Source organism: Giraffa tippelskirchi, chromosome 9 (genome assembly GCF_054371585.1).
Source record: "Giraffa tippelskirchi isolate mGirTip1 chromosome 9, T2T-mGirTip1v1.2.pri, whole genome shotgun sequence".
Taxonomy (NCBI): domain Eukaryota; kingdom Metazoa; phylum Chordata; class Mammalia; order Artiodactyla; family Giraffidae; genus Giraffa; species Giraffa tippelskirchi.
The window spans coordinates 52,483,848-52,501,701 of record NC_137283.1 but is presented as its reverse complement, the minus strand read 5'-3'; the positions used below and the strand labels follow the sequence as shown (position 1 = coordinate 52,501,701).

The 17,854-nt window shown below is 51.3% G+C and overlaps 1 protein-coding gene across 9 annotated transcripts in view; it reads left to right on the top strand.

Annotated features, from left to right (window-relative positions):
* ATP2B2 (ATPase plasma membrane Ca2+ transporting 2) overlaps positions 1 to 17,854 on the top strand; it is a 112,744-nt gene that overhangs the window by 70,775 nt on the left and 24,115 nt on the right. For all 9 annotated transcript variants that reach the window (XM_081526087.1, XM_081526086.1, XM_081526084.1 and 6 more), the window contains 2 exons: positions 10,232 to 10,473; positions 11,852 to 12,086. In XM_081526087.1, coding sequence (XP_081382213.1) covers positions 10,232 to 10,473; positions 11,852 to 12,086 — 477 coding nt within the window. The remainder of the gene's footprint in view (positions 1 to 10,231; positions 10,474 to 11,851; positions 12,087 to 17,854) is intronic.

Here is a 17,854-nt window from a genome sequence, read left to right as displayed (position 1 = left end):
ACCTCCCAGCCCCGATCTAGGAATCAAGGGAGGTGGGGCAAGGCTTTATTCTGTTCCTCAGGCCTTCCTAAAATAACCGAGATGCCCTTAATGATCTCGTCCTGTAGATGTTGCAGAGAAGGGAACGGGGCAATTCCCAGAGCAGTCTTCGGGTAGTGGGGGCGGCCGTGTTGGCAGAGCCCTGCAAGATGGGCTTGGATGAAGATGTATGTTATGCAATTACAGTTAAAAAAGGAGTTCTGGGATCTGCCCGGAGGGGCCACGGAACATCTCTGCAGCGAGAAGGCTCTATTAGGCAGTGTTTCACAGCGCCAGTGGCAGAGCCACAGTTCATTTCCAGATGTGGTTAACTAGACGGTATCCAGTGGCCTCAAGGACAGGGGTCCTCAAGCCCATCTGGGGGAAAGGGGTAACTGCCAAGACTGGAGAGAGCTCAGGGACCTGGGAACTGGGATTCGTGGTTTGTAAACAGACCAAGTCTCTGACCTCTCAAGCACCAGTGTCCCCTCCTGTGCCTTGAACCCTGGCATCCTGGGACCCTTGCGCCTCTCTTTCTGGGGCTTCCTTGAAAGAACCCTGGCCACATGGTTCTCCTTTCTGTGAGCTGATAGCCATCAGTGTGGAAGGGACAGCAGAGGCACCTGGCATGACTGGGTGCTGGTTAAAGCCAACACCCTGGAGCCAGACACCCTGGGTTCAAATCCCTCACTAGCTGTGTGACTGTGAACAAGTTACTAAGCCTCTCTGTGCCTCAGTTTCCTGGGGGAAATGATAGGATTATTGTGAGGATGAAATGAGGTACCAAGTGGAAAGTGCTTAGCACATATTCAGCACTCCGGGTGATTAGCATTGTTGTTTGTTAGCAGTAAAATCACCCATTTGTAGCCATGCAGAGGCTAATCAATAAATGAATAGACAGCAGAGACATCCGGGTTACAGAAGAAAAGATTTTGCTCAAAGTTGGTGGCAGAGCCAACTTACAGATACCCTAAAACCAGCTATTGAGTAAGATGCCCAGATTAGGTTCTTGGTCCTTGAAACCAGTCCTGCAGCATCTTTAGTACTAGTTGGTCTCAGGAAGGAAGGCCTGGAGCCCAGAGCATCAGATTCACAGCCAGAACTTAGCCATATGAAGAGAAGGGGCTCCCAGGGACTGCTCTTCTGGTCCTAAAGGAATTTTGAGAAGCATCATGGGCTGCTTGGTCCAAAGTGGAAGTCCAACCACCTTCCAGACCAGGCTGGGAAATCTAGATGTGGGTCATCTTTACCATGCAAGAAGAGATGGACAGGAAAGGTGCACAATGTCCCCACAATATCCACCAGCTTTGGCTGGGAAATGAGCCTGGCCTGGGAAACAGATCCTGGCCAAGGCTGTGTTTCCCTCTATAGGAAGGTGCCAATTCTTCTGTCTTCACATGGTCTGATTGCAGGCTGTGTTCTCTGAGACACAGCTGAGTTACCTCCGCTCCCTCCAGCATAGGCTCTTGGGAAGTACTAGTTGGGTGGGTGACATATGTGAATTGACTGGTGAATAGATATAGAGATATGTAATCAGTGACATGGGGACTAGGTAGGGAGAGGGATGGATGGACAGATGGAAGATGGATGGATGGATGGTTGATGGATGAGTAGGCAGATGGATGAATGTGTGGGTGGTGAATGGACGAGTCTGAATTGATAAGAGGCTCAGGATAGAGCTATCTCCATGTTCTACTTTCCTATTCTTGTGGCAGCAAGAAGTAGGAGTTGGCCCTGGCCCTAGTCTAAGGCTAATACCCAGGCTCTCTTGGTACCTCCAGCATGCCAAGGAAATCTTTTCTGAAGGTGCCCTCAACTCTCTAATCTCCATTGATCCAGAGACTTCCAAATTAATGAATGCCTGTTATCCTAAAAAATTAAAAAAAAAACAAACCTAGATGCATATTTGCAAGGATAGTTTGTGTAGGTGTAATCTGCATGGATTTGCAGACCTTAGGGACCACCTGGTCCAGCCCCCTCACTTTACTCTGAGGCCCAGAAATGGGAAAGGACTTGGACCAAGTCATCCTGTGGGTCTACGGAGTTAGAATCCATATGTCCTGACATCCATCCAGTAAGCAACGGTTAGGAGCTTCGGCTCTGAAGTCCAACAGACCAACGTTCAAACTTCAGCTCCAGCACTTACCACCCATGTGACCTTGAACAAGTTACCTAACCTCTCGAAGCCTTTGCTTTCCAATCTGTTAAATGAGTGTACAGTTAATCATAATCACTAGTATTCACTTAGCCAGACAGAGTGCTGAGTGCTTAACCCATGTTGGCTTGTATGAAGACCCCATGAAGTAGGCGATGTCACGTCTCCAACTCATAGATAAGGACAACGAAGCTGGGAGGAGTTAAAGAGCATGTCCAGAGAAGTTAAAGAACAGAGTCCCAGAGAAGATGAGAGGCTGAGCCAGGTTTCAAATCCACGTCTGTCCAGTCCAGAGCCTGCGCAGCTCACCACCACCACCACTCCATGTCCAGCTCCTCTGGCTGCATACGTGCCTTGAGGCAGTTCCCAGGGCTGCTGCAAGAAGTTCCAGGGCTGCTGTGGGATCAGATAAGAGGATGTATGTGTGGCTCCCAGTGTAGTGCTTGACTTGTAGCAACTACTCAGTCCATGTCAGTTTTTGATCTTATTACCTCCTTTATTATTTCTGAGCCTTAGCCTCCATAGCTTGCTCTTCCGGCCACTGTCTAGCTTGACCCTGCACATCCCTTCCAGGTATTCAAGGCAAATATGACCATTTTCATCTTGCAGCTGAGACGACAGAGCTGCAGAAACATCAGGTGTCTTGACCAAGGTTGCTCCTGACACCAGGTGGCAGAGTTGAGTCCAGAGAATCGTGGAGGAGTTTACCAGGAGGGTGAGGAGGTGCTCTGGGCAGGGCCACACAGCCTTGCCAAGGACCAGAGACCTTTTAGAGATGAGACAGTCTGTGGCCCAGGCATTTCCCAGGGCCAGAATGATGAGAGGTGAGGCTGGGAAGGCTGAGGGCGAGTTGGGACAGCAGCAGATATGCCGTTAGTGACTTTCTCCTCACGATGCTCAGAATCACCCAGGCACTGGTGGAGGATGGTGTGAGAGCAGAGGCTGCCGGGGGGAGACCAGGAAATGTGACCAGGAGATCCCTCTCAGGGGGCCAGCCTCAACCACATGCCCCATCCCTTCTGAGGACAGCGGAATTCTCTTCTTTCCACTCCTGTTTCTAATCACTGGCAACTAAACTTGCCCTCTGAGGGAAGCGACATAAATCATCTTTTAGTCAGAAATTGCTTCCCTGCCTCAGAAATCCTGGCACACTCTCAGATTGGCTTTGTCGCCTCTAACTCTCTGAGCATCGAGACTTCTAGTAGCTGCTTCTTCCTGTCTCCCTGCTGCTTCCCAGAGCCACAGCTGAGCTCTCAGATGGAAATAGCTCCTTCCTCAGACTTTAGAGGCACCGCGCTTTCTTTTAAGAGAACGTTCTTCTTTTCCGCCCACATTTATTCTGTGCTCTGAAACCACCCAAGTGGACTTTAGTTTTTTTATTTTATGAGACCTCTTTTAAAGTAGGTTGACATTACAGTTAACATTTGAATTATTAAAATGAAGATGGGCACTTGCGGAGTCAAACTGTTGGAAGTTTATGGCATATATTCTGGTAACATAAACTATTGAAAGCAGAACAAATCTCCTTGGAGTCCCTGAAGTGATTTTGGAGGAAGGAGCAGGAAGGATTTTCCTGGCAGGATGGTTTTCCTGAATTAATAAGGCAAACTTCACCGAGTAGAGGCTTCCTAGGTGGCGCAGTGGTAGAGAATCCGCCTGCCAATGCAGGAGACCTGGGCTTGATCCCTGGATCGGGAAGATTCCCTGGAGAAGGGAATGGCTACCTACTCCAATATTCTTGCCTGGAGAATCCCTCGGACAGAGGAGCCTGGAGGCTATAGGGGTCGCAAGATTCGGACACAACTGAACATGCACTCACCTAGTTAGAAATTCCAGGTTCCACCCCGTTACCGAACTGAGGTGCCTCCATACCTCCAAGAGCCCCAGTAAAACCTGAAAGGCAGAAAGGATCTGCTTGATAGCATTTCTCATGAATCTTAGGACTAGAGCTCCTGGGAGGAGGGTGAAGTGGGGCGCTAACTCTAGGAAGCAGAGAGTCAGCCCTTGAACTCAGATCTGGCTCCAAACCCAGGGTGCAACTGAATATTTCAAGGAGCCTCAAACCCCCTGAGTCAAGTCAGTTCTGCGAGGGACTCTGGCCAGGACAGTAGTTCCAGAAGGCGCAGAAGCCCCTGGAAGTGACTTAGCAGGGCATTCAGACGGGGAGGTGGGACTGCCCTTCATCCTGGTCTGTGAAGTGACAGCACCTTTGCGTTGAATTCAACAGCTGTTCTGGTTTTGTTTTTGTTCTTTTTGAAAACGCTATCCCTAGGAGAACAGTTTAAAACAAGTAACCCTGAACAGGGGAGTCTGATTTTTAACAGATCTGTTAATCCATGTTTCCTACCTTCTTACTGTATGTGTACACACACACATACCACACAGCACGTACACCATACCCACACAGGTGCCTGCACACAAAAACACACACACACACACCACATGCACATATACTGCCCTACACACAGTGCATGCACAGCATGTACACACAGAAAACACGTGCGTGTGTATACACGTGCACCACATCCATGCATGCCCACACACCCACATGCACACATACACACAGTGCAATGGCGAGCTCAAGAGGGTCCAGGGAGTCTGCTTTCACGAGTGTGTCTCCCCAGGGCGGTTCAGCCTGTCCAGCTGTCATCCAGGACACGCACACTGACCTGGGCCTCTGTAGCCTTCGGGACGGTCCTGGCTCTACCCTCCTGCCCCTCAAGGCCTAGCTCCTGAGAGGCTCCTGGGGAGGCAGAACCTCAGATAACAATTCTGGAGGCCAACATTCTGACAAAATCCCATCCCATCTGGCCTCCCGTTGGCAGCACTCCACACCCACAAACACCAAATTATTCATTTATTCATTCAACACATATTCATTGGTTACCCACAGTGGGAAGCAGAGATAAGCAAGACAGCCCTTCCCACCGCCTCCACCATGGGCTCTAAACCAGTCACCCACCAGTTACCTCGTTAACCAACCATCTGAAATGCTAGTGAAGGCAAGCGGGGCTGCCGGGAAAGTGTTCTCTGTGGACACAGAGCTGAGACCAGCCAGGGTCAAATCCTACCAGCTCAGCCACTCACGAGCCACGAGACCTGGTCTCTCCAGGCCTCCCCATGCACCTGGGAATAATAACAGTCTGCCCCCTAGGAAGCCATGAGGATGTAACTGAAGATGCATGCTTAGTGAAGAGCTTAGCAAAGGGCAAGCAGAGCTGGCATCCTGCACATAGTCCTTGCTGCAGCTGCCAAGGCTCCTGCTGGTCCGTCCAGGCCTCAGGGAGGCTCCTCTGCCAGTGCCCGTCCTCAAGGGGTGAGGAGAGTGGGCGAGACTGCCAGAGACCGCCAGCGAGTGAAAAGTCATTTTCTAATGTGCTTTCACGAGTGTCGTCCTGTGGCTGTGGCTGCAGTTTACCGTGGTATGTCTGTTGGGTTTTGAGGGACAGAGAGGGGGTGTTGAGAGTATTTTAATATTGCAGTAAAAGACACATAACTTAAAATTGATCACCTTAACCGTTTTGGTGTACACATCAGTGTCATTAAGTACAGTCACATTGTACAACCGTCCCCACCACCCACATCCAGAACTTACCATCTTCCCCAACTGCAACTCTGTTCCCTTTAAACTCTCCCCTTCCCCCTCCCCCTGCCCCTGGGACCCACCCTGCTACTTTCTGTCTCGATGAATTTGACGGCTCTGGGGACCTCGAATAAGAGGAATCACACAGTATCTGTCCTTTTGTGTCTGGTTTATTTCACTTAGCATAATGTCCTTAAGGTTCATCCATGTTGTAACATGTATCAGAGTTTCCTTCGTTTTTAAGGCTGAATAACATTCCACTGTATGTGTAGATCACATCTTCCTTACCTATTCATCTGTTAACGGACAGATGGGTTGCTTCCATCTTTTGGCTACTGTGAACAATGCTGCTGTGAACGTGGGTATACAAATATCTTCTCAAGTCTCTGCTTTCAATTCTTTTGGGTATATACCCAGAAGTAAAATTGCTGGATGGTATGGTAATTCCGCGCTTAATTTTTGAGGAGCCTCCATGCTGGTTTCCACAGTGGCTGCACCATCTACATTCCCACCAGCAGTGCACAAGGTTTCCAATTTCTCCACATCCTTGCCAACACTTGTTTCCTGTTTTGTTTTTGATAACGGTGTCCTCATGGGTGTGAGGTGGTATCTGCTCGCTATATTTTTTTTAATCTCCTTTTTGAAGATGTTATTTATAACTTGCTGCTCTTCGGGCCATCATTCCTTGTTTCGGAGCTCCAGTCACTTCCAAGCATCCCAAAACAGGAGCATGGATTGCCCTCTCAAAGTTATGCTCACCCAGCTCACCCACAGTTAGCTGCACCCAGCACTCCCAACGGGCTTAGTGCTCATACAGGGACATGTGCAGTAAACAGCACTGCACTGGGAATCAAAGGAATTGGAGGCAGCCCCAGGCCTTTGACCAGTCTTTGCAGCAGGTAGCAAAGCACTTCCCCCCAGGCCTGCCCGCTGCCCCTCAAAACCAATACCTAACTCTCTTACAGACTTAGAGCCCTGGAGAGCAAAGGCTGTTGGGAAGTCTACAGTAGAACAAAACCTATGGGTTTGTTGAGATTAAAAAAAAAAAAGCCAAAAGAAAAAAGGGGTGAGTCCCTACTTCTTAATAATACATGTAGGCGATTTCAGAGCTCAAGTTCACAGGAACAAATTGAATTACGGAGGAGCCAGCTCTGCCTTTTGCAGCCATGGATTGTTTGAAATCTTTTTAGGGGAAAATTAAAATATTTCACAGAGGGTAATAAAATGCCGTGTGTTTGCAGGCATAACAGCTCAGCTCTCTTGGGCAAATAAGTAATTAGCCATTTTTATTTCAGTCCTCCGTGTCATCATCTTCTTTCATAAGCAGAGGGGGGGAATAAACCGTTGTGGAAGACACATAAAACTCTGGAAATCACCAGAAGGTTAATTATAAAATTGTAAAAAAAAAAAAAATTAAGTCAATAAATCTGTAAATTTTCTAAGCACACATAAGCGCATGCTGCAGAGAGTAAGAGGGGTGCTTAATGTCTCTTCTCCCAAACATCAGAAAGAGGGAGCGGTCAGATTCTTCTGCTTTCAAATCAGATCCACAGAGTGTGGGAGTGGGGAGCCTTCTGAGGCCCGCAGTGCTGGGACCTAGTCGGATGTGGCATGGAGCAGGGAGGGTATTCTCAGGCTGGACCCGCGGCCCCCAGACCCCTCGGAGGACCCCGCAGCTCTGCCTTGTTCTACCATCCTTCACTACGGCCCACTATGCACTTGAAGGAGTGGGCTGATTTTTTTTCTCAGCTGGAAATCATTTGCTCCAGCCTTTCCGTGTTACAGGTGGGGACCCTGAGGATGATGGCTTAGGGTCCACGGCTATGTATGGCGAGGTCAATGCCCGTGACCCGCCGTGCCTCAGGTCTGCTCCCGGGGCCTGAGCCCTGACTGGGGTTGGGGGGGCGGCCAGGGGCAGGTCCTATTGCCACCCGTCCCCTCGCACAGCCAGCCCATCCGTGCCAGCATCCTCTAGGGTCTGCCTTCCTCTTACCTGGGCTGCTGGTACAAACAACACCAAGGAGGCTGAGGGTGTGGGTTCGGAGGGCTCCTGTGTGAGGCTGGTCTGAGACCCACAAAGACCTACCCATGGGGTGGGAGGGGGACACAGAATGTTCATAGATACTGTTCCTCTTCAGTTTCTCTGTGGGGTCTGCGTTAATCCATGGTGGCTCTTACCGCTCCCAAAGCCACCTCCACCTGGGTCACTGCATGCTGATTTTATACAAGCGGTCTGCACGTGTGGCAGGCGGGGTGGGGGGCAGCTGTGGGAGGTGAGTCCACCTGCCATGTGAACGTCCCACAGCCACCTGCTAATCCTACCATCAGTGCTCATATGGAGCACCTTGTGCTTACCTGTTCACCTGTGCCTCTCACCCCCGGCCCCTAAGACTGGTCTGCATTGAGCCATCTTGCAAACAATGAGTAAATACCTACTGTGTGCCGGGCTCTGTCCTGGCCCTGAGGACCTGGACAGGGGATGGAAGAATACAGCTCCTACTCAGGGGGTGACAGGCCCACAAAGTCATTTTCAAACACAAGGAGATATCTGTGCTGGTCCTTAAAGGGCGAAGAGAGTTTGCCTGGCAGAGAAAGGAGGCAGGAACGGCAGGGGTGAAGGGACAGGGTGGAGAAACAGCAGCCGGTATCCAGCAGCCACAAGAGGAAGTGAGAGGCACTGGGGTGGTGGGGTCGGTGGTTTCATTAAGGTTCAGGGCAGAGGCTGTGGTGTCCATGCAGCCCAGTTAGAAAGGAACAGACCCCCAATTCATCCCACCCTCCTCTTCCCCCGCTGGGTCTACATGTCTGTTCTCGACGTCTGTGTCTCTATTCCTGCCCTGCAAATAACTTCATTGGTACCATTTTTCTAGATTCCACGTACATGCGTTAATATACAATACTTGTTTTTCTCTTCTGACTTACTTCACCCTGTATGGCAGGCTCCAGATCTATCCACGTGTGTCCACTGCTACATGTAGAACAAATAGCTAGTGAGAAGCTGCTATTAGCATGGGGCACTCAGCTCGGTGCTCCGTGATGACCAAGAGGGGTGGGATGGGAGTGTGGGAGGGAAGTTCAAGAGAGTGGGGATATATGTATGCATATAGCTGATTCAGTTCATGTATGGCAGAAACTAACACAACATTGTAAAGCAATTATATTCCAGTCTTTAAAAAAGAACAAACTAGTGCCCTAAATGGGGAAAACTCAAAAACTGAATGTTTATGAGAATGAAGCAAGTAACAGAAGAACGTGTACAGCCTCCTTACATGACCTTTACAACATGAAAAACAGCACCGCACATATATACAGTAAGTTAAACTACAGGAAATTGCCAATTATTGGCCACTGTGACACATTAGCAGTTGCATTTGGTTCAACCTCAGTTGAAGTCACAAAGGATGTTACATTCAGAGGATAGAATACCACCCAGCTGTGAGAAGGAACACACTGCTGATGCATGCAACAACTTGCCTGGATAACCAGGGGACTGTGCTGAGTGAAAAGAAGTCAGTCTCTGAATTTACATACTGTACAATCCATTTGTATAACCTGCACAACATGGCAGAATTATGGAGCTGGAGCACAGATTAGGAGCTGCCAGCGGAAACTAACACAGCATTGTTAAGCAATTATACTCCAATAAAAATTAACTATAATAAATTAGGAAAACAAACCATAGACAGTAAAATTAAAATTTTTTAAAATTTATATCCACATAGAAAAAGACACTAAATTTTTTACAGTGGTTATCTCAAAAAAAAAAAACACACAATGGCACAGGGGAGTGTTGTGATGAACAGTTGTGTACCTTGATGATGGTTGTCACAGGAATCTACACGTGATGCCATTGTTCAGACCTAAACACACATAGAAGTGCTTTAAAACTGGTGAGACCTGAATCCGGCAGGGTCAGTTGTATCATCGTCAACACCTTGGTTGTGTTCTTGTGGTCCAGTCGCTCAGGAAGTGAGCACTTGGGGAAACAGGGTGAAGGGCATATGACACCGCTCTATATTATTTCTTGTCGCCTGTGAATCTAGGATGAATCTCGAAACAAAAAGTTAAAACACAGAGGGCAAGGATGAATACCAAATTTAAGTGAGAGTTTCTTTGTGGGACAAGGAGTGGGTTATACAGATGCAGAGGGGTACATGGGGGATTCAACTTTATCTGTTAGGCCTGACTTCTTAAAAAAAAAAGAAAGAAAAATCTGAAGTGAACAAGGCCTCAAGTTCTGCAGAGCTGGGTGGTCTGCGCACAATTTTTTTTTTTTATTCTGTCACCAGTTTATGTTTGAAATCATGTCTTAAAAAGGCGATCTTGGTTAATTCCCATCATCCAAGAGCCCAGACTGGGTCTGGGATGCAGAGGCCCGAGAGTGCAGGAGCGGGTGGGAGCAGCCCCACCCAGCCCCGCCGCCCTGTAGCGCCCAGGTGGCAGTCCCAGTGAGGCCCCCCTGCCTCTACCCGCAGCCCCCGGAGAAGGAGGGCGCCCTGCCCCGGCAAGTGGGCAACAAGACGGAGTGCGGCCTGCTGGGCTTCGTGCTGGACCTGAAGCAAGACTACGAGCCGGTGCGCACTCAGATGCCTGAGGAGAAGCTATACAAAGTCTACACCTTCAACTCCGTGCGAAAGTCCATGAGCACAGTCATCAAGCTGCCAGACGAGAGCTTCCGCATGTACAGCAAGGGCGCTTCAGAGATCGTGCTCAAGAAGTGAGTAAGGGAGCCGCGGTCTACGCAGGGGGCTGGCGCAGGCCGGGGGCAGGGCTGTGGGCTGGGCCGGGGCGCCCAGGGTCTCGGGAGGGCCCTGCCCAACATCCCAGCAGCAAGACCACCTGCCCAATCCCTTGCCCAGGGCTTTTGCTGCTTTTCCTCTTAAATAGAAAAAGACACTGGTGCTGGGAAAGATGGAGGGCGGGAGGAGAAGAGGGCGACAGAGGATGAGAGGGTTGGATGGTATCACTGACTCAATGGACATGGGTTTGAGCAAGCTCCAGGAGACGGTGGGGCACAGGGAAGCCTGGCCTGCTGCAGCCCATGGGGTTGCAAAGAGTTGGACAGGACTGAGAGACTGGACAGCCTCTTAAATATTCCTGCAGGGAGTCCTCCCTCTTCCCCCTCAAAGTCACTATCTCATCAGGACATTCACCCTACTATCACCGTTGGAGCCCCCTCCTGTCACTTCTCTGAGCGCGGAGTTGGTTGGCAACACGATTTTCATTGTTAGCCAGTCTCTTCTGACTCCAGATGCCAGAAATAAACTCGGAGAACTAAGCAAGTCAGGCCCCCTCACTGCACCACAGTTTTCCCATTTGTACCTTGAAGGGGAATCAACCCTTGTTACACATTGGAATAGACCCAAGGAGATTTCTAAAAAAACAAGCAAACGAATGCTGATTCCTGGACTCGCCCCAGACAAACTGAATTGGAACCTCTGACCTGAGGCTCATAGGTAGGGATTTGATTAGTGTTCCCCCGAGCCATGTTGATGTGACAGGTGGGGTCAGAAACCCCTGGCCTAGGTTTTATGCCCTCGGAAAACCATTTTAGCTGTGAAACTATCTTTTCAGATGAAATCTTATGAGGATGAAACAAAGTAGATAGGCCCTTGGTGGATGGCTTGAGGGCAGATACAGCTACCAGGCCGCTTGATTTCTTTTTAGTTGGTCCTGATTTCAAGTTCTTCCCTGGTAACTCAGCTGGTAAAGAATCTGCCTGCAATGCAGGAGACCTCAGTTCAATTCTTGGGTCGGGAAGTTCCCCTGGAGGAAGGCATGGCAACCCACTCCAGTATTCTTGCCTGAAGAATCCCATGGACAGAGGAGCCTCACGGGCTACAGTCGATAGGGTCGCACAGAGTCAAACACGACTGAAGCAGCAAGCAGTAGCAGCTGATTTCAAACCTGCCTGGGGCCCAGTGGCCAGGACCATCCCAAGCGTTATGGGAGACGGACTGGACAGGCCCTGGATGACCGACCCCGGCCAGTGCGGGGCATCACTCGGGATGTGGGGGTGAGCTCCGAGCCCATCGGAGGGAGGGTCCTCGGGCCCTTGACTGCGCCTTACCGACTCCCCCTCCCGCCTCCTCCAGGTGCTGCAAAATCCTCAGCGGGGCAGGTGAGCCTCGGGTCTTCCGGCCCCGTGACCGGGACGAGATGGTGAAGAAGGTGATCGAGCCCATGGCCTGCGACGGGCTCCGCACCATCTGCGTGGCTTACCGCGACTTCCCCAGCAGCCCCGAGCCCGACTGGGACAACGAGAACGACATCCTCAACGAGCTCACCTGCATCTGCGTGGTGGGCATCGAGGATCCCGTGCGGCCCGAGGTAGGTGCCCCACTGTGGCGCCCCAGGGAGGGGGCGAGGCTGGGTATCCAGCCTGCTGCCGGGTGCCTGGCATACGCCATCTCACCCCTCTGAGCCTTGATGTCCCCGCAAGGCCCGCTGGGTCTCCTCTGTACCTTCTCCTAAACATTTAGACTGCTGAGACCAGCAAAGCCACACTTGTCTGCTCAGGCCCCGGAGTAGAGCCCGCAGCCTGGCAGGCAGCATTGCTCTGCCATGGGGTCTGTCCTGGAACAGTCCACTCGATCACCCAGAGCCTTCTCTCTGGGGATCCGGGGACAGGTGTGGGGCCCACCCTGCCCTAGAAGCCTTAGCGGAGTCAGGATTTCCTGTCAAAAATCCACAGGCCCCAATTCCAGGGTCCCTGCAAAGGAGACGCCCACTAACGAAAGTCACTGCACTGAAGAAGATCCCAAATGTGGTCATCCCCGTCAGCAGTTCTCTGCATGCAGACCAAGGTTCCCAGTTAGTTTTCCCTAGCGGTGCAGCGGGCAGTCTGCCTTCGTCAGGTTTCCAGGGCAACAGAGCGGGAAAGTTAACTGAAGGTCACATTCTCAAGCCGAAGGGAAGGCGGGGGATGACAGTGTCCCCTCCCCACAAAGGCCCAGGGAAGTGACGTAGCATGTGTACCTTTTGGCGTGCTCGGCTGACAGTGGGTCTTCAGTCTCCTTTAGCTGAATCTGAATTCAGCTGGGGATTTGCAGGGTTGGGGGAAGATGGAACATGTGTGATCAGTTGGGCTGCTCAGGCTGGAAAGGGGGTGTGAGAAGAAGAGAGAGCAGCCCTGAATCAGTAGCACACCACTATGGGCAGACAGAGCGCGCACACTCACTCACCCTGGGATCTGGAAGTGGGGGCAGGACACAGGACGGTGCGGCCTCTGCTTCCTTGAGGACTAACAAGGACTAACACTGCCACTGGGCCCAGACGGGCTTTGATTGTGGGATTTGGTGATGGCCCCTTGGGAGTGTTACAGACCAGGGTTCTCAGCCCCCTTAATCAATAGAAATTTATATGAGGCCAGACAAGACGTTCAGGCAAGGCTTTACTGGGGCCCCTGCTATAGCAGAGGGGAGCAAGAACAAGTAACAGGTTCCCTTAGTGGGGTATCTGCCCACCTTTTTGGTGGTATTGTGAACAGGGGCCATGCACAGTACCCTGCTTTTGCTCCCAACTCTTCCAAGTGGCAACAGGGTTCTTTTGGTCTTTTTTGTATCTTGTTGTCTATAATTTGCCCCAACTGGGCATGCATGCAGTCATTTGTTGTCCATTATAGTTTCTTTTTAATTTGTTTTATTTATTTTTGGCTGCGCTGGATCTCCACTGCTACGTGCAGGCTTTTCTCTAGTTGTGGCAAGCAGGGGTTACTCTCTACTTGTGGTGTGCAGGCTTCTCATCGTGGTGGCTTCTCTTGTTGTGGAGCACGGGCTCTAGGCACGTGTGTTCAGTGGTTTTGGCAAACAGGCTTAGTGGTCCCATGGCATGTGGAATCTTCCTGGACCAGGGATACCACTGGACCACCAGGGAAGTCCCCTTATGGTTTCTTTATATTCTGTTGCTTGAGGAGATGACTGCCCAGGTGCTAGCCCTGCAGCAAGGGGTCCCAGGCTCCAGCCTGTCTTGGGACCACCTTCCTCCACCGAGGGCAACTTCAGGGTGCCTCACTTACCCTGTCACTATCCTCGGGGGGCCTTTGGCTGTTCCCTGCTCTTCTTGGAGCCTCCAAGTCCACTTCTTTCAAGTGAAAGGGAACAAAGAAGACGCCCTCCAAGCTCCTGGCCTCAGTGTTGTAAGACTCTGCATTCCAAAGACCAAGTGAAACCTGAAGGTCACAGACGTGGGCTTTCACATTTAGGCGACAGGGAGATGGGTCAAAACTGTGAGTTTGGGCATCAGACAGACCTGGGATTCTGAGTCCCTCAGCTGTGTGACCTTGGTCCAGTTACATAACCTCTCTGAGCCTCCATTTCCTCATCCAAAGACTGGGGATAATAATAGTATTCTAAACACACACACACATGCCTCCTCCCTCCCACCCAGCACCTAAAACAGCAAAGGCAGTTAGTGCCTCTGGAGCTTGGCACCAGAGCCATACGTGTTTGCCTGCAGCCTGTACCTCTCCCTGGACACACGGCCATTTACCAGTCTCCCTGGGGGAATACCCATTCATTACCAGCTACTAATGGGATTGGGCTTTGCTGTGATGTGTTATACCCTTACAGGCGACTGAAATACACAGTGCACGAAGCTGGCCTGCGGCTCCCCGGGCCTTCCTGTCCCCAGAGGTCCCTCTGGCCCCCATGCCCAAGCTCCTGCCTCATCACACTGAAGTGGGGTGGAAAGCAGCATTGCATACACAATATGCTGTTTTCTGGTCATGACCCCCAGTGATGAGAAATGTATTTTATGTCAGGACTCAGCAAACACACACTCTAAACCAAAACACGACTCTCACAAAGTAATGTGATGCACTAAAGTATTGTCTATTCTCTTCTATCTCTTCCTTTCTTTTTTTAAACACTGGTCACCACCCACAAAACTGATTTCACAATCCACTAAAGGGGCAAGACTCAAGGTCTGAACAGCTGATCTAGTCCAAACACCTTCCCACACTCCCAGTTTGCAGAAGAAAACACGGAGGCCCAAGCAGGACCGGTGAGGTGCCCACAGCCTTGCTGAGTGAATCCAGGGTTTCTTCCTTCCTGCCTGGAGCCTCCTCCTGGGGGCCACAAAAATGAGAGGGCAGGTAGCTGTGTGTCAGGGGGGTGAGAAGAGGAGAGAGGGTCTGAGAGGGCTGAGCTGGGTCCCTGCTGTTTTCTGTTGACACGAAGAATATCCAGAGAAGCCAGCTTCAGGCACAGACTCTGGGAGTGGGTGTGGGCTTCCCAGGTTGACGCCAGTGGTAAAGAACCCACCTGCCAATGCAGGAGGCATAAGAGACTCAGGTTCGACCTAGGTTTGAGAAGATCCCCTGGAGGAGGGCATGGCAACCCACTCCAGTATTCTTGCCTGGGAAATCCCATGGACAGAGGAGCCTGGCGGGCTACAGTCCATGTCGCAAAAAGTCGAATGCAACTGAAGCTACTTAGCATGCACGCGTGCATGCTGTCCACTCACCTGGGCTAGGAGCACGTTCAGCCCACACTGGAGAAAAGGGGGCTGATCCCAACCCCAGCTCTGCCACTAGCAAGCCACTTCTCCTCTTCATGCCTCAGTCCCCTCATCTGTAAAATGGGTGGTTGGCCTGGGAGCTCCCCAGGTCCCCTTCTGAGCCAGCAGCCTGGGAGGCTTACCCTCAGTCAACACATCCTGTGGGCGACCTTCTGTCTCCCCCGGGCTCACCCTGGGATGTGGATTTAGAAGCTGGAACTGTGCTGGAAGGAGGGGGCTTCCTGGAGGGACGTGGGTTCTCCTCCCGCCCCTGCTGCTCCTTCCCTTAAGACCTCCTGTACATCGCTGCCTCGGGCCTCAATTTCCCCATCTGAACAATGAGGAAGTTAGACATCCACATGTGAGGGGCACAGTGGGGTTACTGGTGATGCTAGTGAAAGTGTTGAAGCTCTCACCTATTGTCTCAGCATCTCCTGTGGGGAGGGGATGGGACGCAGGGCCTGAGACCGGCAAGTCCCAGACCCACAGTCCCCACCACAAAGGCAGCCACGGTCACCAGTTTCTGAGGTCAGGGTCACATGCAGGCATGCTGTCACTGCAGTCATCTCCAACTCTTTGCGACCCCATGGACTGTAGCCTGCCAGGCTCCCCTGTCCATAGGATTCTCTAGGCAAGAATACTGGAGTGGGCTGTTGTGCCCTCCTCCGGGGGATCTTCCCCACCCAGGGATCAAACTCACGTCTCTTATGCCTCCTGCATTGGCAGGTGGGTTCTTTACCACTAGCTCCACCTGGGAAGCCCTCACCCTAACCTTTGGGAAGAGTGTCTCTGCCTATAGTAAGAATGTTTGTGAAAGTTCCCAGGACAACCGTGAGGCTGGCCGGAGTGAAGGGACCCATCTGGACCACATTTAGGGTCCCAGAAGCCTGGTCAGATTTGTTTGCATCTGCTGCAGGAAAAGAAACTCTGTGTCCCTCAGTTTCCCCATCTGTCAGGGGGAGAAACTCTCATTGTCCTTGAAAAGACAAAGGACAGAACAGATTAAAACAGGCTTGCCAACCACCCCACCCCCACCCCCAAGACACAACCGCAGTACATTTTCCAAGGCTGATGGGAGCCAGTGAGGATAAAGCCGTCAGGAGAGCCACGGCTGGAGATTTGCCGCGTTATCCGGGGGTGTTTGGAGCCCTTGAAGTCACAGATGACTGCTGTCACCAGAAAGAACAGATGTTTTAAAGCCTTTATTTAATGAAAACAGGAAGCGCCATTTCCTGGCTGGTTTTCCTCAGCGAGAAATATCGAGGATAATTTTAGTGAAAGAAGGATTTTTTTTTTTTACAGCTATTGTATCTAAGGGGAAAGCACATTTCAATCAGATTGATGCCTCTGGGGCTTGAGTCTTTATCCTCTCTGCATCCTCCCTGCCCAGAACAGTTAGATGTTCCTTAGCTGTGCATCGCAGTATAAATGAACTAGTGAGGTGATAAAAGGAAGGGGTAAGCAGCTGGAGGAGGCGTCCCATTGAGTTGGAAGGGCCAGGGATGGCTCCTGAGTGGAGAACGTTTCATGTGCAGGATGGAAAAGATCTGTGGGCACAGAGATTCAGGGAGAGAGGGCGTCCCTGGTGGAGGGGACCACACAGGCAAAGGCGAGGAGGTGGGACAGGATGCTGGGTGTTTGGAGACTCTTGAAAACCCAAGACAGGTTGCTTTTCCTTTTTTAAAAAAAAAAAATTCTTTTTTAGGTAGACCATTTTTAAGGTCTTTATTGAATGTTACAATATTGGTTCTGTTTTATGATTGGGGTTTTTTTTTTTTTGGCCACAAGGCATGTGGGATCCTAGCTCCCCAACCAGAGATTGAACCCACACCCCCTGTGTTGGAAGGCCAAGTCTTAACCACTGGACCACCATGGAAGGCCCCCTCAGGTTGAATTTATGAGAGAACAGGTTGAGAAGGGAGCTTGGAGCTGAATTGGAGGGTTTGCACGTGCCTGTCCATATCCTCTCACGTGGGTCAGCCTTCAAAGGACTTGAGTGCAGAGGTGTTTCATGATAACTCTCACTGACTGAGCGCCTGGCCTGTGCCCAGGCCTCTGTGAGGGTTCTGAGTGGCCTGCAGCCCCCACCTGCAGACCCACGGCCTAGTGACATGAAGGGTGAGGCAAAGTGTAGATGCTTGCTTGGTGCACGAGAGCCTGAAACCAGACAGGACTGAACACGGCAAGGATGTCCAGTGTGGGGGGCACTGCTCAAAAAGGAAGCAGAGTATATCTCGCGGTGGCCAGGGGTTTCCAGATCTGTCCCCAGTCCCCTCCCTCAGTCAAGGCAGGTCAAAGACTCCTAATATACCTGACCCAAGAGCCATGGTGCGGCACCCACCCCATCCCACCACCCCAAGCATCTGTTCCCCTGCGTGCTCCAGGTGCCTGTGGCACCCCATCCCCACATCTGCACCCTCGCTCTGCATCCCCTTCACCCCTCTGGAGCAGAAAGAGCAGACAAGGACGCCTGGGGTGAGGCGTCTCGCCAGCCTCCCCCACCCCCTCATCACCAGCATGTGCTGGCCCTGAGCTTGGTGCCGTTTGTGGTCACAGATTTCTGCAGCTGCAGTGAAGGGTGAAAACTATGGTCCCATTTT